General features: G+C 37.9%; 1 protein-coding gene and 1 pseudogene across 1 annotated transcript in view; both read right to left on the bottom strand.

Moving 5' to 3' along the window:
* Nucleotides 1–204: 204 nt before the first annotated feature.
* GLIPR2 (GLI pathogenesis related 2) overlaps nucleotides 205–25,400 on the bottom strand; it is a 51,458-nt gene continuing 26,262 nt past the window's right edge. Inside the window, exons 4-5 of the mRNA XM_027859106.1 lie at nucleotides 16,245–16,322; nucleotides 205–2,026 (exon numbers count right to left, since the gene is read on the bottom strand). Coding sequence (XP_027714907.1) covers nucleotides 1,863–2,026; nucleotides 16,245–16,322 — 242 coding nt within the window. The 3' untranslated portion in view covers nucleotides 205–1,862. The remainder of the gene's footprint in view (nucleotides 2,027–16,244; nucleotides 16,323–25,400) is intronic.
* LOC114040825 lies at nucleotides 20,160–21,070 on the bottom strand (annotated as a pseudogene).

Below are 25,400 nucleotides of genomic sequence, written 5' to 3'. Positions count from 1 at the left end.
AGAAACCATCTGATTTCATTCAGTAAAAATTAAGTACCAGAACCCATCTTGGTTGGTTAGTACTATAGCAGTCACTTTATATATCACTAAACTTCTCTGATACTGAGATTCTGAGGGGAATTGCCAGTTATTAGAAATCACGTAAGAGGCTTGAATTAATTAGCACTCAATAAAGAAACTGGTGCAAATCACTTCAGAATAATGTATTATATGAAAAATATGGTTTATTTTCTAATGTTCTCCATAACATTAAATCCCTGGATTACATTAGGAATAAAAAATTAGTGTTAAAAAAACCAGATAATTTTGACAACGTAAAACATTCTATTCAAATTTACTCCAAGTTGGAATTTGTAAAACATCAATCTCAAATCCTGTACCTGGTTTTTCGACTGAAATAATAGACAACATCAATTTCTAGAATATACATTCTGGGGAATGCTCTTTTTAATTAATTAGCTACAATGTTTGAACATGTAAATGCACATATATTTTAACCTTAAGGCAAATGCTTCACAAATATAAATACTGAACCAAACTAAAGAACACAGGATTATTTATGCTAAAATTTCTCAAGGACATGTGACTTGTATTAAGACCTTTAAGTTGTGTGCATTTGACATGATTCTGGGAGGCACTATTAGCACATCTGTAATACTACAGAGCTGCCAGGAATACTGCTTTTGCTCATTTCGTGCTCTGAGATAGCTTACTTCAGGGTCCATAGCAAAGAGACGGTTTATAATCCTTCAAATCCCACTGAACTCATCTAAGTCTGTCCTGAAAAGTCTTGTGTAAGGTCACAGTCAAGTTCAAGGAAATATGAAATCATGGACAGGGAAAATGAATGCTTCTTTTACCTCGTTTAAAGTTTTATGCTACGTATACATATATCTGTATACATGTTAATCATTCACAAAGTCTTACTCTGATATATGGGTACTTAGGTGACTCTGGGTTCCCGAAGGCAAGGTTCCCCAAACTAGAAAAGTTTGGAGTAAAGGACGTGGCCGGAATTCCTACTATCCAAGGCCAGCCTAGCTAGATGTGAAGTGGCTTATAAGTAAAAGGTTAGTCATCATGTGACAAATTTTGAAGGTAGAGAAACTTATGGAGACTGTCCACTATGTCACAGATGGGTTGCAATATGTGTCAGAGAAGGTGGTGTGCAGCCTGGAAATATTAAAGTATTGAAGCCAATATATAAGCTGATATGATAGGTCTTCACCATGAACTCAGGAATCACCCAAATCCAGTGTCCATACTGGGCTGTAACCAAGATTTTTCTTTTTAAAAAATTAGGAGGTGTAAGAGGAAGTGAAGTTTGTCATAGATTTTGTATCTTTAAAGTGTCACTAGAAGGTGATTAGCTTACGGATCATATCAACTTTTACAAAGATGATAAATTCACGTTGGAATGTTTTTATAATTTTAAAACCAAAAACTGATTTCAGTTAAAATGAATAAGTCATAAGTTTTTATGATTTTCAATATTCATAATAATACCAAACTATAATGCACAAAGATAAATGTAACACTTCAGTTGTTTTCAAAACAATGGAAATTTAGAAAACAAAGTTCTGGACACAGTATAGGAGGAAAATATACAATCAATTTGCTTTTTAAAAAAAGTTACAAGAAATGATTACTTTTTTTAATGCAAAGTTCATATAATGATAGTCCAAGTAGCCGTATCATATCATTAAATGTTTATTTTAAGCCTTAAGTCAATTCACACTCATAATGTGTATTAGAGTGTGTGCTGTCAAAGCGACAGGTAAACACAGGCATCAAGCTTTAGAGTTCATAGGCTTTTCACTGTTACACTCTGTAGTCCACAATTAATGTTTGCATTTTCCAAATCATTTCTTTTCAGGACGAGGGACGTTTTCTTCAAAGAAACCGGGATTGACAATATTTCCAGCTGGAAAGTATCTGGCAACCACATAGGAAGAACCATCATTTGCAGAGGCCTTTCCAACCCCCATCTTCTTTGTGCTCTTCCATATCATGGCTGTAAAATGCCCTGGATGGGGAAGAAAGGGATTAGGCAAAAGATCAGTCGCTGGAATCTCTAAAAGGATTTCACAAACTCACAATTTCTGTGCTACAGTACTTTTAATGATTCTAGGCATCTCCCTGAAACATGAACCCACTTTGATAAAAGCAGTCTGGTTCTGGCGGTGCCAAGTGGCTGTGAATCATGAGATCCACAATCTCTGAAAATAAAAGTGCTAAGTTGCCCAAAGGACAATAGAGACCCAGGGCGAGTGTTTATAGGCGACAGCATGTCATTACCAATGAAGGGATGTACACTGAACAGTACAAAAAGAACTCTGAGACCCATCACTAGGAGAAATACATATAAAAAGGGTATGACAGCAAATGTTAGTCTGGGGGCAGCTAGGTGGCACAGCGGATAGAGCACTGATCCTGGAGTCAGGAGGACCTGAGTTCAAATCTGGCCTCAGACACTTGACACTTACTAGCTGTGTGACCCTGGGCAAATCACTTCACTCCATTGCCTAACCGCCCCCCCCCCAAAAAAGTAAAAAACAAACAAAAAACAAATGATAGTCCGCATCCTATGCTAGTACCTATCTGGTATGGAGACCCTGGGAAGATCCCTAGCATGTTGGCTGGACCACTTGTGAAGTATTTATAGGAAGATGTGTTTGAGAATATCTTTGCCAGGATGAAAAGTCTATCCATCAAGGAGCATTATTAAGGGCTTACTGTGTGTCAGGCACAGTGCAGGGCACTGGAAATACAAAAAAAGGCCCAAAGCAATTCTTGCCCTGAAGGAGTTTATACTCTAATGGGAAGGAGAGGTGGAAGGTTGATCTGAAAAGGGAAAGAATTAGCTGGTGGGCTTGCGGCAGAAAAGGCCTACTGCAGAAGGTAGACTTTGAGCTGGACTAGGGTGTAGTGTCTGGTGAAGCCTTGGAGACATCTCAATGTACACTTGGGGAGGAGTACTCTTACTGCTGAGATAATAATCCATTAGAATATCCTAGTACAGTATTCTCAAACAAAAAACAAAACAAAACACCCAGATCATTCTGTGGAAGTCTCTTTTATATGTGTGTATAGCAAATCTATTTGTATTATGCAAATTTGACTTTACATAAAGAATTCCGAAAGAAATCCACATTCTAAAACAAAACAAAACAAAACAAAACTATGTTAACTTTACACTACTGTACTCATTCATGCTATGTCTCTTTCTCTCCACTCCTGCCCCTTGGCTTGGTGCTTTCTGGCTCTACTTAAGTCAAGTGAGAACTGTCTGTACACATACAGATAAACACACACAACTTATGCATATATACATATCATATGTGTATATCAAGTTAAATGGACAAAGAAGTAGGAATACTGAGAACAAAAATGATTTTTAACATAATTCAAAATTCTACTCTAGTGCTTCATCATGGCATGCTGACAGCTGTGGGTCCTTGGATGTGCTGGTAGCAGGTCTGATATCAAGCCAGAAAGATTTCAAGTACTGGCTTGGAAATGTGTAGAGAACTACATCAAAAGAGAATGGACAGTAGGCAACAATTTTTTTGACCACAGCAGCTCAGGAAACCATCTATTATATTAAAATCAATCTATATATCTATCTAACCATTTACCCATCCATCCATCTATCTATCATCTCTTCTATTTTTTCCTGAATACAGTTAAGTGTGTAGCAATCCTGAGATGGGCATTTCTAGCCCTAGAGGCCGACTTGTTAGCTTGAAAGGGTCAGGAGATGCTGGGTCCTCAGGCACTTTGGAAGGAGCCCAGACAAACTGAAGTACTTCTTGGAGAAGATGCTCACTGGCCACAGAATGAATCCAACCCCTGGCCAGGCTAGCCAGAAGAAATAGATGCATGTGTGGACAATGCAGAGCTACGGCAAAATATGAAATACTGCTTTAGCAATTCAACTAAGTGCCTTATATGTTGATATTTTAAGTATTAACTTCCCAACAGAGTACAATGGAATTCTAAGTTGTTACTGCTGCTGCTTATTCAAATCTTTTAGCAATGTGCGCTTGTGAACCTCCTGTGTTAAGCATTTTTATGTGCAGAGGAAATAAATAGCTGTCAGAAATCTGATTCACATGTACACTGAATACCTTTTTACTCCCCCTTCTGGAGGGATTCTGGCTATAAGCCAAACATCAAACTAAGTCATCTTCCTTGGTATTACAGGGCAGTCTTTTACCTGCCACAGCAGGGATATAAAGAATCAGAGAAAAGGAGAAGAAAGGAGCCTGACCACTCTCTTTGGACTCAGCAGTGGTCATTACTGTTCTATACAAAGTAAGTATGAAGTAGCTTTGAGAGGGAGAGTGCTAGCTATGTGGCGAATCAGTAAAGGTTTTATGTAGATGGTGGTTGGATTTGAGTTGAATCTTGAAGGGAATCAGGGATTCAAAAAGGGAGTGATGAGGAGAAAGGGCATTCTGAAAATGGGGAACAATCAATGCAAAGGTTTGGAGATGGGAGATGGCCATGTTGGGTGCTGAACAGCAAGTATAAGCAAGTGTAGACAAGTATAACACCAGTATAGCTAGACCACAGAGTGAGTGGAGGGGAGTAATGTGTAGGAAAACTGGCAAGGTAGGAAAAGCCAGATTTCTATTTTCTCCTAAAGGGAATAGAGTTCATTGAGTTTATTGAGAAGATGTGGGGTTGGTGGTGACATGGTGAAACCAGTCCTTTAGGAAAATCATTTTGGTAGCAGTATGGAGGGTGTAATAGACCTTGGAGAGACTTAGATTTAATTCAATAAGCATTTGGTTTGGTTTTTTTTTTTGGTTAGGCAATGGGGTTAAGTGACTTGCCCAGGGTCACACAGCTCCTAAGTGTTATGTGTCTGAGGCCGGATTTGAACTCAGATCCTCCTGACTCCAAGGCCAGAGCTCTATCCACTGTGCCACCTAGCTGCCCCCCAATAAGCATTTGTTAAGCACTTATTACATACATATAACTGCTCTAGATGTCGAGAATACAAAGAAACAATTAAAATAGTCTCTGCCTGTCAAGGACCTTATTGTTTTATTGAGGTATATACTGCTAAACAAATAAGGAAATACAACGTAATTTGAGGAAGCCGAAAACCCTAACAGCTGGAGAGGTCAAGGAAGGCTTCACCCAAGAGGCGGGACTTGAACTGAGCTTTGAAGGAAAATATGGACTTGGAAAGGCTAAGATTAGGCAGGGGTCCATTCCATACATGAAAAATGGGTTGTGAGAGTTTGTGGAGAGAAACTGGATATATAGAGGGAGAAAAGGCAGTAGTGCAGCTTAGCTGCAACATTATGTGAAGAATGGTTCATAAAGATGGAAAGGTGAGTATAAAACTAAACTGTTGCTAGGCTGAACACTGCATATTATCTGAGTCAATAAGGTTCCCCTAAAGGTTTTTGAGCAGGGGAGGGATGTGGTTAGTTCTGTGATTTATGAAGATGACTTTGGCCACTGTGTGGACATTATATTAGAGAAGAGTACAGGGACCAATGAGGAGGCTGTTACAGTGGTTCAGGTGAAGAGGATGAAGACCTACACTAGGGCAGTGGCTGAGTATGGGAAAGAGGAATGGGAGAGATGTGATTTTAAAATGGCCAAGACCTATTAACTGACTAGCTATTGGGAGTGAGAGAGGAGAAAAGTCAAAGGTAGCTCTGAAATTACAAATTTGTACTACTAAAAGGATTGTGTTACTCTCAACAAGAAAAGGCAAGTTTGGAAGCAGGGTGTTTTTTGGGAAAGAGAATTTGTTCAGTTTGAGATGAACCTTTGGGAATGGATGAGTTCACCAAGGTAGTGTGAATTTAGCCTTGGAGAACAACCACAGAGCTGTCAGACAAGGAGGGGAACTAGGAGAGAAGAGTGTTATATTAGCAAAGGGAAACAGTGCGAAAGAAAAGAAATGGGGGATGCAGGGAAAGTCTGATGTGTCTGTAATAGTTTTCCTAATTTTTCCACTTTTTCTACTTCAGTCTTGTTTCTTTTCAGTTCCCATTTCTTCCCCTACTGCTGCAAAGATCTGAAACTAACAATAATATGGGACTAGCCAGGAGGAACTCTGGAAACTTCTTTATGGTGTTTGCATTCAACATGAGCTGGAAAACTCTCCCAGAAGAAGTGAAACGCTGTATTTCACTAAGTTAGATTGACTCCTCTGTTTAAGAGAGCACCACCCACATCATGTTATTACTCCCTTAGCTCTTATGTTTGTGCTTGAAGGCTATTAGCATTATGGAACTGAATGAAAACAAAGCAATCAACAGAAAAAAATCAATGAAGAATAAAGAACAATTTAGACTGACATTTTTCCCCATCAGACTCATTGTTGAAATGATGAGACTTGTGACAGGGAGACCAATTAGGAAGCTGTTGCAATAATCTAGGAAAAAGGTAATGAGGACCTGAATTTAGGTGGCAGTTGTATGATTAGAGTGAAGAGTTGGATGAGAGAGATGTTGTGAAGGTAAAAATGCCAAGATTTGTCAAGTAGCTAAATATGGGATAAACATAAGGAATCCAGGATAATGCTGAGATGCTGGAAGGATAATGGTTCCTTCAACACCGTCAGCTGGAGCTGGATATATAATCATGGTCATTCGGATAGAGATGGTAGTTAAACCCATGGGAGCTGAAAAAGTTACCAAGAGCAGTACAGAGGGAGAGAAGTAAAGGGCCCAAGATAGAACTTTGGGGAATATCCAAGGTAATGAAGTGTACCAATGATGATAAGTCAGCAAAGGAGACTGAGGAGGAGTAGTCAGACAGGCAGGAGATAAAACAGGAGAGTGTATTGTCATGAAAACCTAGAGAGGAGAAAGTATCCAGGAGAAAGAGGTGGGCAATAGCATCAAATGCAGCAAATAGTTGGAGGAGGATTTAGACCCTGGAAAAACTATCAGTTTTAACAATGAGCATTTTCAGCTGGGTAATGAGGTTGAAAGCCACACTGCAAAGAGCTAAGGAGTAAATAAGAGGAGAGGAAGTGGAAATACTAAGTGTAGAAAATTTCTTCAAGGAATCTGGCTGAGAAATGGAGAACTACAGGATAATAGCCTGAGGTAGAGTGTAGCGAAAGTTTTTAAGGATGGGAGAGATTTGGGCACGTTTCAAAGCAGGAGGGACTCAGTAGACAAGGAGAGGCTGAAGATTCAAGAGAGGGTGGGGAATGACTTAGGGTGCAGTCTGTGGATGTGGATGGGAGAGGATGGGGGATGAAGCACACCCCTCCATGGACTGGCCTTGGCAAGCAGAAAGACTGGTGAAAAAGGAAGAGTAACAGTGAGTGGAGGAGGATGTCAATGAGTTTTGAGAGAAAAATAACAGACTCAATTTTTTTGGTAAAGTAAGAGGCAAGGTCCTCAACTAAGAGAGAAAGAGAGATCTGGGAAAGAGGAGTTACATGGAGCTTGAGGAATGGAAAGAAGGTTCAGAACAGGTTCTGTGAGTAGTGAGACGAGGAACCAATTAGAGAAAAATAACAAGACTGCCTGCCTTGATGCAGCAAAGGCCCTGTTGAGGCTGGATAACATGAACTTGTAATGCACTCAGTCAACATAGTTATAAGACTTTCCCCTCACTTAGTAAATGGTGAGTAGAAGCAGAAGTAGATATAATGTAAACTGATGTTTGGCAAGAGAAGAGCAGCTAGGGATTCAAAAGTAGAGGACAATATAGAGCTGAAGTGCCTGGCTACTGGGTTGAAGTTGGAAAGAGAAGAAAGTCAGAGCAGAAGTAATAATTTAAGAAAATTCTGAGGGGTGGAGGGAATGGAGGTGTTGATAAGGACAAAGAACAGGTGCAGGAGGGATAAAACAGAGAGAGATTATGTGGCAGAGGTAAAATGAAGGAGTAGGTAATAGGACTTAAGAAAGTTGTGAAAAGCTTTGAATACCAGATAGGATTTTGGCAGCTGAGGGGAGGACGGATTGGAGTAGAGAGAGACTTAAAGCAGGGAGACCAACCAGGAGGCTACTATGATATCCAAGAAAGAAAGAGATCTTAGAGAACACCTGATCTAAGTCCCTTGTTTTAAAAAAGTAAGAAAATTGAGGCCTTCAGCATATAATGTACTTGTTCAAGATCACAGAGCTGATTGGTTGTAGGGCCAGGACTAGAACCCAGGTCTTAACTCCGCCTCTTGCACAGCTGACCTGGTAGTATTTGATGACAAGTGTTAGTGGTAGGGCAAGTGGGCATCTGGGCACTCAGTGTCATTTGTTTGAGATGCCAAAGTCTCTCTAATTCTTTGGAGACATATTGGAGCAGGGACTTGAGGTCCATAACTGGAATTTTGAAGGTGTGGAAATCTTAAATGTTATTACAGTACTTTTCTTTGCAAAAATTTCCTTCTTCCTGAATATTTCCTATCTCTATCTTTCTCATAAAGAAACTACTATACATGTGTAAGGTTTGGCAACCCCCTCTGTTGTATGATTTCAGTGCTTAGGTAGTCAGGGAGTCAGGTTTGGTGGGAAGAAGAAAGTTTGTTTGTTTGTTTGTTTTTAAATATAGTTCCAGTAGAACTAGATGCAATACTCAGCCCTTTGCTACTCAGCATCAAGAGTCTTAGGTTGGTCAGAGCAGCAGAGGCAGGTAGTGTTTAACCTCAAAAACCCAGAAACACTGGGATGAGTTTCAGTAACCCCTCAATTTGAAATCCATAATTCTAGACTATTATGGAAAACGGTTTCAGATTTATCAGAAAGTGTAATGGTCCTGAAAAATGTTTTTCTGGAGGTGGAGCCAAGATGGCAGAAAAAAGCCAGGAAGATGCTTGAGCTCTCCCCAGTTTCATTTGGAAACAATGTTAAATCAAGCCTCTAAATGGATTCTTCTGGAGTGACAGAACCCACAAAAAGACAGAGTGAAACAATTTTCCGGCTTAAGATAACTTAGAAGGACTTCAGGAAAGGTTCTTCTCACTTGGGTAAAAAGGGGAGCAAAGCCCAGTGCAGACAGGGTCAGGGCAAGTCAGTGGGAGGCTCTTAGCTGCAACACAGGAGGCCCCTTCATCCTGGCTCAGCAGGTCAACAATGAGGCCTCCAGCCCCACTGCAGAAGGCAAACTGTGAGCCTCAGAACCCTGGCACAACAGGTGCCACTAGGCAGGGCCACTCCAGTGCAGTGGGCAAGCTGCAAACACCTGAGGCCCCAGCATGGAAAGCCAGAAACCAGGCCACTGGTCCCTAGCACAAGAAGCTTGGGACAGTGGCCCCTGTGCCCCAGAAGCAGAGCTCAACTTTAAAAGTCACAAAATAGGCTGAAAAATGAGTAAGAACAGAAAAGAGCCCTGACCATAGAAAGCTACTATGGTGACAGGGAAGATCAAAATACAAACTCAGAAGAGAACAACAATGTCAAAATGCCGACATGTGGGGGCAGCTAGGTGGTGCAGTTGGAAGAGTACCGGCCCTGGAGTCAGGAGGACCTGAGTTCAAATCCAGCCTCAGACACATAACACTTACTAGCTGTGTGACCCGGGGCAAGTCACTTAACCTCACTGACTAGCCCCCCTAAAAAATGCCTACATGTGAAGCCTCAAAGGGGAATATGAATTGGTCTCATGACTAAAAAGTCCTCTTTAAAGAGCTCAAAAAGGATTTTAAAAATCAAGTAAGAGTAGAAAAAAATTGGGAAAAGAAAAAAATGAGAATCATGCAGGAAAATTATGAGAAAAAGATTCAACAGCGTGGAAAAGGACACACAAAAATACACTGAAGAAAACAATTTAAAAAATAGAATTGGCCAAATGGAAAAAAAAAATTGATTGAAAGAAACAACTCCTTTAAAAATAGAATTGGCCAAATGGAAAAGGAGGTACAAAAGCTAACTTAAGAAAATAATTCCTTAAAAATTAGATTTGGGCAAGTGGAAGCTAATGACTCCATGAGACATCAAGAATCAGTCAAACAAAAACAAAAGAATGAAAAAATAGAAGAAAATGTGAAATATCTCACTGGAAAAACAGTTGATATGGAAAACAGATCCAGGAGAGATAATTTAAGAATTACTGGTCTACCTGAAGGCAATGATCAAAAAAAAGCCTGGACAGCATTTTTCAAGAAATTTTCAAGGAAAACTGCCCTGACAGAACCAGAGGTAAGATAATTATTGAAAGAATCCACCGATCACCTCCTGAAAGAGATCCCAAAATGAAAACTCCAAAGAACATTAAAGCCAAATTCCAGAATTATCAGGTCAAGAAGAAAATGCTGTAAGTAGCCAGAAAGAAACAATTCAAATATCAAGGAGCCATAATAAGGATTACACAGAATTTATCAGCTTCTACATTAAAGGATCAGAGGCTTGGAATATGATATTCCAGAAGGCAAAAGAGCTTGCGATTCAACAAAAAATCAACTACCCTGCAAAATTGAGTGTAATTTTTCAGGGCAAAAGAAGGAAATTCAATGAAATAGAGGACTTTCAAACTTTCCTAATGAAAAGACCAGAGCTGAACAGAAAATTCAATCTTCAAATATAAGACTCAAGAGAAGCATAAAAAGGTAAACAAGAAAAAACAAAACAAAACATGTTATTCAATAATATTAAACTGTTTACATCCCTACAAGGGAAGATGATCCTTTTAACTCTTGAGAACTGTATCTCTACCAGGGCAGTTAGAAGGAGTTATATACATGGACAGAGGATATGAGTATAAGTTGACTTTGATGTGATGATATAAAAAAAATTAAAGGGTGAAAAAAAAGTATTGTACTGGGAAAAAAGGAAAGGGGGAGGCAGAATAGGGTAAATTACATTACATAAAAAGGTGCAAAAGACCTATTATAGTAGAGGGAAAGAAGGGAGGGGGCGAGCATTATTTGAAAACATTTTTTCTGAATTATAATTGCCAAAAAACTAACTTGAAAAAAAATTTCTCATTTCTTTTTCTGGGGCAGATGTAAAATTGGATACATAACTTTTTTAAGGGATAAAAAAGATTTTAAAATCAGACAAAGTAACAGAGAACACATTCTCAGAGAATAGAAATACACAGATTGGCTAATGAGTTTCTTGTAATTCAAGGTAATTATAGTATTACAGGTAAGAATATACTATTACAGGGATTTATATGGGGAAACACTGATCAGGCAAGGCTTTAAAGAAAACTGATCATTCTAGACTAATTTTTTTTTTCTTGAAAGGATTACTACATCAGGGATCTAGTCAGGGATCAGGAATGCTATATACATAGTATACTTACATTTCAGCAAAGCATCTAAGTCTATCATATTATTCTTGTGGACAAGATAGAAAGACATGGGGGTAAATGATGATACAGTTATGTGAATTCATAGTTCAATGGTAGGACTAATTCTTGAAAGGAGGTCTCTAGGAGAATGCTCCAAGGATCCATTTTTCAACATTTCTATCAGTGACTAGGATGAAAGCATGCTTATCAAATTTTAATAAGAAGCTAGAAGCTATGAGTTCCATTAAACACCTAACATGTTGGATGACAGAGTCAGGACCCACAAAGATTTTAACAGGCCAGAATGATGGGCCAAATCTAATAAGATGGAATTTGATTAAAGATGAACAACGTCCTATACTTGGGTTTGTTTAAAAAAAGTCACAAGACTAAATTACTATATAATAGTTTGTTTGAAAAAGATCTGAGGTTACAGTGAACTGCAAACTTACTAGCAGTGAAAAGTCTAACACAGAAGCCACCTAAGCTAGTGAGATCTTAGGCTGCATTATCTCAAACGAAGAGGAAAGTCATGTTGCACTCTGCCCTCCTCAGACCACATCTAAAAACTTTGGGGTGTTTAATTTAGAGATGAAAAGATTTTGAGTCAGGTTTTTAAACTCTACACTTTTTCAACTCAGCATTAGTTGTCTCTCCCTTCTAACTGGAGTGAGCGCAGAGCACTAAGCTCCTACCAATGCCTTCGTTTATAATGGCTCATAACCTTCCTGATAACTCCATTTTTCATCAGCTGCTCTGTTCCACTCTATTCCATGGGAACAACATGCCCCAGAGCTAGGTACTCCCTGTTTTCCTCCCTTTTCAGTTTCCTTTTCTGTGTAGTCTTCCTCCATTAGATTGTAAGCTCCTTCAGGGCAGGGACTGTTTCTTTTTCTTATTTGTATTCCCAGTGCTTAGCACAATGCCTGGCATATGGTGTTATTGTTCAGTTGTGTCCTACTCTTTACGACCCTCAAACCACAGCATGCCAGGCTTGTCTATCCTCCACTATCTCCCTAAATTTGGCCAAGCTCATGCTCATTGCTTCTATGACATCATCTGTCCATCTCATCCTCTGCCATCCCCTTCTCCTTTTGACTTCAATTTTTTTCCAACATCAGGGTCTTTTCTAATGAGCCCTGTCTTCTCATCATGTGACCAAAGAATTTAAGTTTCAGTTTTACTATTTGTCCTTCCAATGAATAGACTAAATTAATTTCTTTTAAGTATTGACTGATTTGATCTCTTTCCTGTCCAAGGGACTCTCAAAAGTCTTCTCAGCACTAGAATTAAAAACTATCGATTATGCAGCACTCAATTTTCCTTATAGTCCAACTCTCACAGTCATGTATTACTAGTGGAAAAACCATAGCTTTGTTTATAGGAACCTTTGTTGACAAGGTGATGATGTCTCTGCTTTTTAGTATGTTGTTCAGATTTGTCATACTTTTGCTTCCAAGGAGCAAGTGTCTTTAAATTTCATGGCTGCAGTGGCCACATGCAGTAATCTTTAAGCCCAATAACATAAACTCTGACACTGTTTCCATTTCTTCTACCTCTATTTATTTGCCAGGAAGTGATGGGACCTGTTGCCAAGAAGTAGGGTTTTTTTTTTTCTAATTACATGTAAAGATACCTTTCAACATTCATTTTTGTTAAATTTGAGTTCCAAATTTTTCTCCTTCCCTCTCCCCTCCCCAAGATGTCTGATACAGATTATACATGTACAATTATGTTAAACATATTTCCACATTAGTCATGTTGTGAAAGAAGAATCAGAACAAAAGGTAAAAACTATGTGAGAAAGAAAAAAAGCCCTCAAAAATGTGAAAATAGTATGCTTTGATCTGTATTCAGAATCCAGTTATTTCTCTGGATGTGGTTAGCATTTTTCATCACTAGTCTTTTGGAATTATCTTGGATCGTTGTATTGCTGAGAAGAGATAGCTCTTGGGTTTTTTTTTTATGTTAAAGCTTCAAGTCAGCTTTTAAACTCTTCCCTTTCACCCTCCTCAAGAGGTTTCTTAATTCCCCTTCAAATTCTGCCATTTCAGTGGTACTGTCTGCATATCTGAGATTGTTGATATTTCTTGAGAAGAAACCTTAATTCCAGCTTTAAATCCAGCCTAACATTTCACATGATGGACTCTGTTAAATGAATAAGGTGACAATATACAGCCTTGTCGTACTCTTTTAAACCAATCAGTTGTTCCATGTTCAGTTCTAACTGTTGCTTCTTGACCTGCATACAGGTTCCCTGGGAAGCAAATGAGATGATCTGGTACTCCCATCTCTTTGAGGTCTTGCCACAATTTTGTTGTGATCCACCCACTCAAAGGCTTTAGTGTACTCAATGAAGCAGAAATAGATGTTTTTTTCTGGAATTCCCTTGCTTTCTCCACAATCGAGGGAATGTCGGCAATTTAGTCTCTAATTCCTCTGTCTCTTTGCAAACCAGCTTGCTCTTCTGGTTCACATACTGCTGAAGCCTAGCTTGCAGAATCTTATGCATAACCTTGCTGATGTGTGAAATGAGGGCCACTGTTCAAACAAGGAATGTCTGAACATTGCATTGCATCCTTGGCATTACACTTCTTTAGGACTGGGATATAAACTTTTCTTTTCCAATCCAGTGGTCACTATTGAGTTTTTCAAATTTGCTGGCATATCGAGTACAGCAATTCAACAGTATCATCTTTTAGGATTTTAAATAGCTCAGCTGGAATTCTATCACCTCCATTAGCCTTACTGTTAGCAATGCTTCCTAAGGCCTACTTGACTTCATTCTACAGAATATCTGGCTCTATATCAGTAACCACACCACTGTGGTTAACAGTGAAGATCTTTCTTGTATAGCTCTTTTGTGTATTCTTGCTACCTCTTCTTAATCTCATCTGCCTCTGTTAAGTCTCTGAGGTTTTTGTTTTTTTACCAGGCCCATTTCTGCATGAAACCTTCCCTTGATATCTCTAATTTTCTCCAAGAAATTTGTCTTTCCCATTTTGTTTTCTTCTATTTCTTTGAATTGCTTATTTGAGAAAACCTTCTTATCTCTCCTTGCTATTCTTTGGAATTCTGCAAACAGTTGGGTATATTTTTCCCTTTTGCCTTCCTTCTTTCCTCAGCTATTGTAAAGGCTCATCAGAGAGTCATTTTGCTTTCTTGCTCTTCCTTTTTTTGGGGATGTTTTTTGGTTGCTGCCTCTGTCTATAGTTCTTTAGGCCCTCCATCTACCATATCCAATCTCTTAAATCTGTTCATCACCTCCACTTCACATTTATAAGGGATGTTATTTAGGTTATACCTATACAGTCTGATGGTCTTTCTTACTTTCTGTAGTTTAAATCTAAATTTTGCAATACGAAGCTCATGATCCAATCCACAGTCAGCTCCAGGTCTTGTTTTAACTAACTGTATAGAGATTCTCCACCTTTGTTTGCAAAGTATATAATCAATCTGATTTTGATGTTGACTATCTGATGATGTCCATGTATAGAGTCACCTTCGGGTTGCTGAAAATGAATGTTTGCTAAGACCAGTGAGTTATCTTTACAAAACTCTATTAGTCTCTGCCTTGCTTCATTTTTTACCTCACAGCCAAACTTGCCTGCTATTTCTACTATCTTTTGATTTCCTACTTTAGTGTATCAATTCCCTATGATGAATGTGACATTTCTGTGGTGTTATTTCTAGAAGATGTTGTATATCTTTATAGAACTGATCACCTTTGGTCTCTTTGGAATCAGTGGTTGAAGCATTGATTTATATTACTGTGATGCTGAATGGTTTGTCTTGGATTTGAACAGATGTCATTGTCATTTTTGAGATTATACCCCAGTACTGCTTTTTCTCACCCTTTTATTGACTATGAAGGCTACTGCATTTCTTCTAAGGGATTCTTGACCACAGGAGCATATGTAATGATCACTTGAATTAAACTTACCCACTCCCACCCATTAAAGTCCAACGATACACAAGATGTCCATCTTGGGTAACCCTGCACAGCATAGCTCATAGTTTCATTAAGCTATGCAAGCCCCCTCACAAGGCAATGATCCAGAATGGGGCCTAGCACAGTGGAGGTATTTAATAAATGTTTACTGAATTGAATTATATTTAGGTGGAATAGGATGGCTATCTTCATGTATATGAAAGAATGTCATGTAGAAGACTTGCTCTGCTTAGCCTCAAAAGAAAAAAAATAGAAATAATTGGTGGAAGTTACAGAGAAATAGTGTAGGCTTGATATAGGGAAAAATTTCCCAAAAAGTAGAGTTGTGTCAAAGTGGAACGGGCTACCTTTGGAGGTAATGGATTATCTATCAATAGAGTTCTTTAAACAGAGGCTGGATGATTGATGGATAGGGCTGTGGTAGAGGAGACTTTGGTTCACATTAACAGTTGGACTAGACTTCTTTTCCTCTGTTGCTCACACCTCTAACATCTCATGCTTGGGTCTAACTTGTGTTTCTTTTTTTGGCCAAACCTTTCTAGACCAACAAAAACTAGCATTTATGAACTACCTTTATTAACATAAAGCATATAAAACAGAACTTTTATCCATCATTTCAATAGAGATTGACAGAAATAATACATTAGTAATTGAGAAGTGATCTATGCACTGCCCAATATAAATTCCCCTTGAATTCTCAAGTCTTATGATACTCAGGTATAACATAAGATTTCAAGTGGAGGTTACATTGTGTGTGTGATGAATAGATCCCCCTTAAATTTTGAGTGTGTTTGTTTAAAAACTTCTACTATATAAAGATTATCACAGACTATGAAAACCTGCAGTTCTATAATGATCCAGAATGTTTTAGTCAAAACCCCAGGTGAAAAAGTGGTGAAATTTCTTCCTTTTCTAACTTTTTTTTAGCTTTTCTGAAAGATAAAATGAAAGAAATATTAGAAATGTAATCTTGGAAATGTTAACTTATTGGGTTTCCTATCGTCATAATTAAAGGAAAACAAAAACAAAACCTTGTATTTTGGAGGATAAAATAATGGCAAAGAATACTTACCTGATTCTGGGGAGAATCCTGGACTCTTAAAGTCATAATTTCTTATTTCACTATACCATCTGTCAGCTACATCCTGTCCTACAGAAAAAAAAAGATGATCCTGTCAAAATACAGTGGCGGTATAAAAGAACTTTCAAAACTAGAATTACTAGTTATAAACGATCCTGATAATTGGAAAAACAATTTAAAAAAAAAAAAAGAAAGTTGGTGCAAGATAATCTCTTTCCAATTGCTGTCCACCTATGAAAACGTATCCATCACTCTGCAACTTTAGTTCATTACTTTCTTGATAAGAAGTGAGCAGCATAGGGGCAACTAGGTGGTACAGTGAATAGAGCTCTAGCCTTGGAGTCAGGAGGACCTAAGTTCAAATCCAGCCTCAGACACATAACACTTACTAGCTATGTGACATTGGGCAAGTCACTTAACCCCAACTGCCTCACCAAAAAAAAAAAAAAAAAAAAAGTGAGGAGCATGATTCATTATCAGACTCCTAGAGTCATGATTAATCATTGTACTGATCATAGTTCTTCAGTCTTTCAAAGCTACTTTTCTTTACAAAATATAGACATTGAAGATTGCTTTCTCCTGGTTCTGTTTACTTCACTTGGCATCAGTTCACAGAAACCTCTCCAGGTTTTTCTGAATTCATCCTTTTTGTCATTTCTGATAGGGTGGCAATACTCCATTACATTCATGTTTGATACTTTGTTCAGTTATTCCCCCGTTGATAGGCACCTGTTTTGTTTATAGTTGTTTGCTACAACAACAACAACAACAAAAAAGCTGCTATAAATATTTTTTGTACAAATGAACCCTTTTCCATCTTCCTCTGACTAATCTGATAGTATTGCTATGTCTAGGTCAAATGGTAGGTCCAGTTTAATGACTTTTAGAGTATAGTTCCAAATTGCTTCCCAGAATGGTTGGACCACTTCATAGTTCCAGGAATAGTGCATTAGTGTGCTGTTATTTTTCTTTTGCCAATTTAATAAGTGTGATATAGAATCTTAGACATTTTAATTTGTATTTATCTCATAGTCATTGATTTGTAGAGTTTTTCATAAGGTTATTGATAACCTGTATTCTTTCTTTTGGGAACTGCTTCTTCATGTCCTTTGACTCCTTTCTTACTGAAGTTGTTAATTGTTTCAATTAATTTTTTTTAGTTAACTTTAGTTGTTTCCTTTTTTATATGCTTATTTCCTCAATTTCTTTTTCTTAGTAGAATTTCTAGGACAAAATCAAATAATGGTGGTGACAGTAAACATTTTTGCTTTACTCTCAGTCTTGTTGGGAAGACTTTATTATTTCTTCATTATAGACAATTCCAGCTCTTGGTTTTAGATAGCTGCTATTTATCAATATTAAGGAATGATCATTTATTCTTGTGTTTTTTAATATTCTTAACATAAAGGGGTGTTATGATTTTTTAAAAGGCCTTTTCTGCACTTTTAATAATTATTTCATTTTTATTGTTTCTGGTATGAAAATGCTCTATTGTGTTTGAAGTTTTCCTAATACTGAACAACCCAGCATTCCTGGTATAAATCCGGTGTCATCTTTCAAATATGCTGTTATAGCCTCCTTACTAACACTTCATATTAAATACTTTTACATAAATATTCATTAGAGATATGAATTTAGGTTTTTTTCCCCTCCCTCCACTTTCTTTCTCCCTGGTTTAGATATTAGGACATATTTGTCTCATGGAAGGGGTTTAGTAGGATGTCTTTCTTTTCTATTCCCCTCCCCCCCAACAATTTATGTGATATTGGAATTGTTCTTTGAATGCCTGATAAAATTAATTGGTCCTGGATTTTCTTGTTCAATTTCTTTTTTGAGGCTGAACTATTTAAATTCCCTACTTCTTGTTCTGATAATCTGGGTATTTTAAATATTTGCATATATCCATACATTCATTTAAGTTATCAGCGTTGTCAGCATATAATTGCGCAAAATAATTTCAAACAGTACCAGTTATTTCTTCTTCATTTGTGTGATTGTTGACTAAGGCAATTTGGTTTTCCTTTCTCTTTTTTAAAAATCATACTGGATAATGGTTTATATATTTTCCCCCTAAAACAACTTCTAGCTCTACTTATAAATTCAATTTTCTCTTCTTTGATTTTCAGAAATTCTATTTATGTTTATGGTTGATTTTTTACAAAAAATGTTGCTTTTCAAATTGTTTTAGAATTAGAATGACCAATTCATTGACTTGCTCTTTCTCTATTTTATTGAAATTTCCTCTAAAGACTGCTTTGGCTACAACCCCAAAGATGTGGTATATTGTCTTGTTATTTTTAGGAAAAATGAAATTATGTTATTTCTATGATCTGTTCTTTTACCCAATGATTCTATAGGATTAAATTATTTTGTATCTATTTAAGTTTGAATGCTTTGTTCAAGGAACCTTAATGATTATAATTTTATTGTTACGGTCAACAAAAGTGTTTAATATTTCTGCTTTTCTGTACATGTTTGTGAGATTTTTTTAATCTTAGCATTTGGTCAATTTTTGGTAAAGGTCATACACATCTGAGAAATATGTGTATTTCAATTTCCAATCAATAATACTTGATCATTTGGATTGTTAATCCAATCACCAATTAGTAATGAATCTATCATAAGTAACTTTTCTAAAGTTCTATTTAGGTCTATTTTTGTTGTTCAGTCATTTTCAGTTGTGTCCAACTCTTTTTTTTTTTTAAGGCAACTGGGGTTAAGTGACTTGCCCAGGGTCACACGGCTAGTAAGTGGTAAGTGTTTGGTCTGAGGCCAGATTTGAACTCAGGTCCTCCTGACTTCAGGGTCGGTGCTCTATCCACTGCTCCATCTAGCTGCCCCTGTATCCAACTCTTCATGACCCTATTTGAGATTTTCTTGGCAAAGATACTGGAGTGGTTTGCCATTCCTTCTCCAGCTCATTTTCCAGTTGAGGAAACTTGGGCAAATAGTGTTAAGTGACTTGCCCAGGGTCACACAGCTAGTAAGTATCCGAGGCCAGATCTGAATTCAGGAAATTAAGTCTTCCTGACTCCAGGCTCGGCACTCTATCCACTGTGCCACTTATCAGTCTTAGCCTCTTTCTTTTTTGTCATACTTGTCTTGATCTGAAAGGAATACACTGAGCTTCCCAATTATTATAGATTGACCATTTCTCCCTGGAATTTGAATAACTAGTTTTTCAAGTATTTAGATGTTTTATCATTCAGTCTACATGTATTAAGCATTGATGTTACTTGATTACCTAGGCTGCACCTGAACATAATGTTGTTTTCCTGTTTATTTATCTTTTTTAATCATGTCAATTTTTTACTACTGCTTTGCCTGTGATCATAATTGCTAGCCCTGTTTTTTTTAAACTTGCCTAAAACATAATAAATTCTACTCTAGCTTCATTCCTTTATATCTTTGTGAATCATTGTTTCAGATATGTTTTCTGTAAACATATTGGATTCTGTTACCTAATTCATTTGTTACCCTCCTCCATTTTATGAGTATGTTTATTCCATTCACATTCACTGCTATGATGGTTAATTTTGTATTTACCTCAAGAATAACCTCTTACACTTTTCCCTCTTTTCCTCCTCCAAAGCAAAAACTACTTTGAAGCCCTGTGTTCATTTTTCTTAACTCTCTGAGATTTTCAAAGACATTAGGATTTTAAAGGGGATGCTTTTCTCTTCTTCCCTTATTAGAAAGTGCTCCATCATAATTTAGCCCCTCCTAATTGCTCAAGTATTTATTTCTCTCTTTAAATTTGTCTAGATGCTTGTGTTTGCTTCCAAAATTTACTATCACCTCCAGTTTTTTCATCAAGAATGCTTGAAATTACTTTTTTTTTTAATTAAAGGCCTATTTTCTCTCCTATATGATTATACTGAGTTTTGCAAGGTAAGTCATTGTTGGCTATAAGTCTTCAACTTTTGCCTTTGGAATACTTATTGTATTCCAAGAATTTCTCCACTTTAAAATAGTTGCAGAATTTATACTTGTTTGTACATAATTGGTCTGTTTCAGTTTACCCAAGGAGTGCTGGCAGGCCCGTTGGTGGAGGTTGAAGGACAAGAAGCCCAGGTGAACAAAGTAACCCTGTTGCTCCTTCTGCTGCTGGACAGAGGCCATGTCAAATCCTTCTAGAGAGCTAGCAATCTTAGTTACCTCTTCATCTGTCATGGGCAGATAGTTATCAACCCATTCTTCAGATTTTCCTAACACACTATCCATGCCACTAAGGACCATTTGTCCTACTTTGGAGCCCATAACTGTGTTGACACTGGTAATCACCATCGATTTGGTCATGTCTACCCCACTCTGGATGACTTCTTCATATCCATAGCCTTGGTCACTCTGCTGGCCACAGCATATTTGGCATCCAAAGCTGTATTGGAGACTGCATCCTTGACACCAGTTACTTTGGAAGATACGAGTTCCTTAGTACCAGCTATAACCTTCTCACTTGGTTGTTGAAGAATTGGCAGTTTCTCTTCCAGTTTGTCTAGTATTTTGTGAGCATATTCGCTGGCTGATGCAATCTGAGACTCCAGTTTAGATAGGAGCAGCTGGGCCCCACTGACAGTGGCTGCGGTGAGAGTCTTTGCCCCTTGTTCAGCAAGGCCACCCACAGACTTCACCTAAGGGTAGTTTTCCTTAGTGGACTCATAAGCTGCAGAGACCATGGTGCAGGTGGAACTGACAAGCGGCACACTAACTACCCTGCTGAGTACACCCTGCTGCACTGGCTCCCCAGCAGCTGGGGCACTGACTCCACTCCCAATTTCACTGCAAGATATCTTCAGAGTAGAAGGCACCCAGGGAAATGTTCAGTCTTGGGTCGAGGTTGATCACCACAAGGAGCAGCAAAGAAAAGCCTTAGTGTTTTAGATGGGTATTTGTGCTCAAGGTAGTCCCATCCAGCTTATGTAAGTTGTGCAGGCCTCTTTTGGTCTTGTCCCCTCTGTTATTTGGATGCCTTTACCACTGCTGATATAGACTGAGGGATTAGTATATGATACAAGGACAGTCCTGGATTATAGTCCCAGGGCAAGGAGGCACATTAGCACACCAGAACTTGTGGCCACAGGGGAGCAAGGATCCTGGTCACAGTTACAGAGTGAAAAAGTGTTTGTGGTCACTCACAAACCAAAGCACAGACCAGGAGAATAATAAACACATCTTTCCTTAGATCATATCACCTCAAAAGAACTAAAAACTTATGTACACCCAGAATTAGTTCTAAAAACAGCTGCACAAAAAAACCTGAAGCTTGGGACAGTGCCTCATCCACCCTGGGAGCACAGCCAACTTTAACATAAAGTTAAAAGTAAAGAAAGAGGATTGGAAAATGAGCAAATGAGGGGCAGCTAGGTGGTGCAGTGGATAGAGCACTGGCCTTGAAGTCAGGAGGCCCTGAGTTCAAATCCGGCCTCAGACCAAACATTTGACACTAGCTGTGTGACCCTGGGCAAGTCACTTAACCCCAACTGCCTAAAAAAAAAGAAAGAAAAAAGAGCAAATGACAACAACAAAAAAACCTGACCATAGAAAGTTACTATGGTGACAGGGAAGATCAAAACATGAACCTGGAAGAAGACAACAAAGTCAAAATTGCTACATCCAAAGTTTCGAAGAAAAATGGGAATTAATCTCAGGCCCATAAAGAATTACTAGAAGAGCTCAAGGGGGCAGCTAGGTGGCACTGTGGATAGCGCTCTGGCCTTGGATCAGGAGTACCTGAGTTTAAATCCAGCCTCAGACATAAAACACTCACTAGCTGTGTGACCCTGGGCAAGTCACTTAACCCCACTGCCTCGTCAAATAAGAAAAATAAAATAAAAAATAAAAAACAGAAGAGCTCTAAAAGGATGGTAAAAATCAAATAAGAGAGGTAGAGGAAAAACTGTGAAAAGAAATGAAAGCAATGCAAGGAAATTATGAAAAAAGAGTCAGCAGCTTGGTAATGGAGGCACAAAAAAATACTGGAGAAAACAATACCTTAAAAAACAGAACAGGCCAAATGGTAAAAGAGGCACAAGACTTCATTGAAGAGAACTTCTTAAAAAGCAGAAATAATTCCTTAAAAATTAGAATTGGACAAGTGGAAGTTAATGACTCCATAAGCCATTAAAAACAATAAAACAAAGTCAAAAGAATGAAAGAAATAGAAGAAAACATGAAATATCTCATTGGAGAAACAACTGACCTGGAAAACAGATCCAGGAGAGATAATTTAAGAATTACTGGTCTACCTAAAAGCCATGAACAAAGAAAGAGTCTAGCCATCATATTTCATGAAATATTCAAGGAAAACTGCCCCAATATTTCAGATCTAGAGGGCAAAATAGAAATTGAAAGAACCATCGATCAACTCCTGAAAGAGATCCCAAAAAATGAAAACTCCCAGGAACATTCCAACCAAATTCCAGAGTTGCCAGGTCTAAGAGAAGATACTTCAAGCAGCCAAAAAGAACCAATTCAAATATTGTGGACCCACAGTCAGGATCACACAAGATTCAGCGGATTCCATGTTAAAGGAGCAGAGGACTTGGAATATGATATTCCAGAAAGCAAAAGAGCTAAAATTATAGATAATAACCTACCCAGCAAAGCCTAGCATAATCCTTCAGTGGAAAAAATGAGTATTTAATGAAAAGACAAGAGCTTAATAGAAAATCTGACTTTCAAATACAAGATACAAAAGAAATATAAAAAGGTAAACATGAAAGAAAAATCATAAGGGATTCAATAAGGTTAAACTGTTTACATTCCTATATGGGAAGATCATATATGTAACGCTTAAGAACTTTATTATTATTAGGGAAGTTAAAAGGAGTTTACATAGACAGATGGCATGAATGTGGGCCAATTATGTTGGAATGATCTCAAAAAAAATGAAGGGGTGAGAAAGAGGGATGCACTGGGAGAAGGGGGAATAGAGAGGTAGAATGGGGAAAATTTTCTCACATAAAAGAGGAACACAAAAAAGAGCTTTAAGAGTGGAGGTGAAAATGGGGGTGGGATGGAGTGGGGAGGCAGGTAATCCTTGAACCTCACTCTCATCAGAATTGGTTCAAAGAGAGAACAATCTTTATACACATTCAGTTGGGTATAGAAATGTAACTTACCCAATAGGGAAATAGGAGGGGAAGGAGATGAAAAAAAAAGGGGAGAGGACATTAAAAGGGAGGACAAATTAAAGGAAGCAGTGGTTAGAAGCAAAATAGACTTTTGAGGAAGGGCAAAATAAAAAGAGAGAGAAAAAAAACAGAAGAAAATGGGATAGAGGGAAATATACGGTAATCATAACTGTGAATGTGAATGGGATAAGCTAACCCATAAAACAGAAGTGGATAGGAGAATGGATTAGAAACCAGAATCCAACAAGATGTTATTTACAAGAGCCACATCTGAAACAAAAAGATACACACAGAGTTAAAGTAAAGGGCTGGAGCAGAGTCTAATATGCTTCAGCTTATCTAAAGAAAGTTAGGGGAGGTAATCATGATTTTAGTCTCCCCCAAGTCCTGGACTCTACCCAGTATGCCATGGCGCTTCACCAAATGGAATTTTATTTTAGTTTGTGGACACAGACTGGGCAGAATGTGTGTGGGGAGAGGGTACGGCTTTGTCACAGTGAACCTGCAGAGTGTTCCACCTTGTAGACAAGGGCTGGGTACAGCAACTGTTTACTGTTGCTGCATCCAAAGGCAATCCTGTATTTATAATGCCCAAAATCAATCAACATCTAAATCCTGCAAAGCAAAGGCCAGTGATCAGACCATGTCATAAATCAGACTGCTTGGGGCCCACAGTTTGCAGTTCTCTGGGCTGAGCTGCCCCTGAGATCCTTGACAACACTGCTCTCAATACACAGGTTAGTGTATATTATAGCGACAGGACTCAAATAATACAGATTAGGACCATACGAGGCCCTATCATTCCCTCCAGAAGTAAACAGAGCCTGGATATAACACAAAGTACCAATTCAGGAAATAAGGCTAGAAAAATAAGTAAATGAAAAAAGACACTGACAACAATAAAGAAATGTTATGGAAAGAGGGACTTCTATGACACAAACCCTCCAAAAAACATTTATAAGCAAAGCATCAAACAAAAACACAAAGGTCAACTAGGATTCCTGGAAGAAATGAAGCAAGACATATTAAGAAAAGTTTAAAAATTATATGATAAATGAAATGAAGATCTCTAAAGGAAAAAAAAAACTAGAAAAGAAATGAGAGTTCTGGAGGAAAAGACTTGGAAGGAAAATGATCAGGTAGGTACAAATCCTTATGCAAGCAATAAACCCCCTGAAAATTATAATAGATCAAAAAGACATTAATGACTCTGAGACAAGAAGAAATATTAGAACAAAATCAAGACTGCTAAAAACAATAAAATGTAAGATGCCTCTACTATAAAAAATAAATGGTCCTAAAAACAACTTTTGAAGCTTTAATTTAAATGATGCTTTAACTCTTTCTTCTTGCCTCTTTTAAGTGAAATCTCCCAGGATTCCTGTTACAAGCACTGTGGATATCTATAATATGAACATTTTATTTTAAATTTTTACAATTTTCATTTCTAATGCTCTTTATGTTATTTCATTTTTTTCCTTTTATACTCTAAGTTTTCAGTTACATTGAACTTACTACCTTTGTTGTTAGTAGGAAAATTACCCATTATGGTAGGAACAATATTCTAATCCTTTTCCCCAGACAAGTTAGACTACTTTCTTGCTAAAAGATATTGAGACCTTCCTTAAGACTTGGTTGGTTTAAGTGAATAAAGGCTGTTATTTCCTCATTCCCTGAGTACAAGGCAGCGCCCAAGAAGCTCCAGGCTGTCTTTCACTTGCTGGGCTGATAGAACATAAGGGGTGCAAGAGAGCTTTGCTCATCTGCATTAACTCGAGGTACCTTTGCTATCTATCTTTGTTGAATATCGTTCTCTTACTATGGCTGAGCAAATTTCTTTTTTGTTAATTGCTGAATAACTTATGATTGTTTCACATAGAATCTAACCTACTAGGAACTGGCCCAAGTCAGACCATGCCCAGAGCTCCTACATCTGAAGTATATCAAAGTAGAAATTATTTAAAGAAATTGCTGGTATCAACAGAGAAGAAGACATCTTGGCTCTGGCATGTCT

Source organism: Vombatus ursinus, unplaced genomic scaffold (assembly GCF_900497805.2).
Source record: "Vombatus ursinus unplaced genomic scaffold, bare-nosed wombat genome assembly UNPS02014158.1, whole genome shotgun sequence".
NCBI lineage: Eukaryota > Metazoa > Chordata > Mammalia > Diprotodontia > Vombatidae > Vombatus > Vombatus ursinus.
This window is presented reverse-complemented; position numbering and strand designations above follow the sequence as displayed.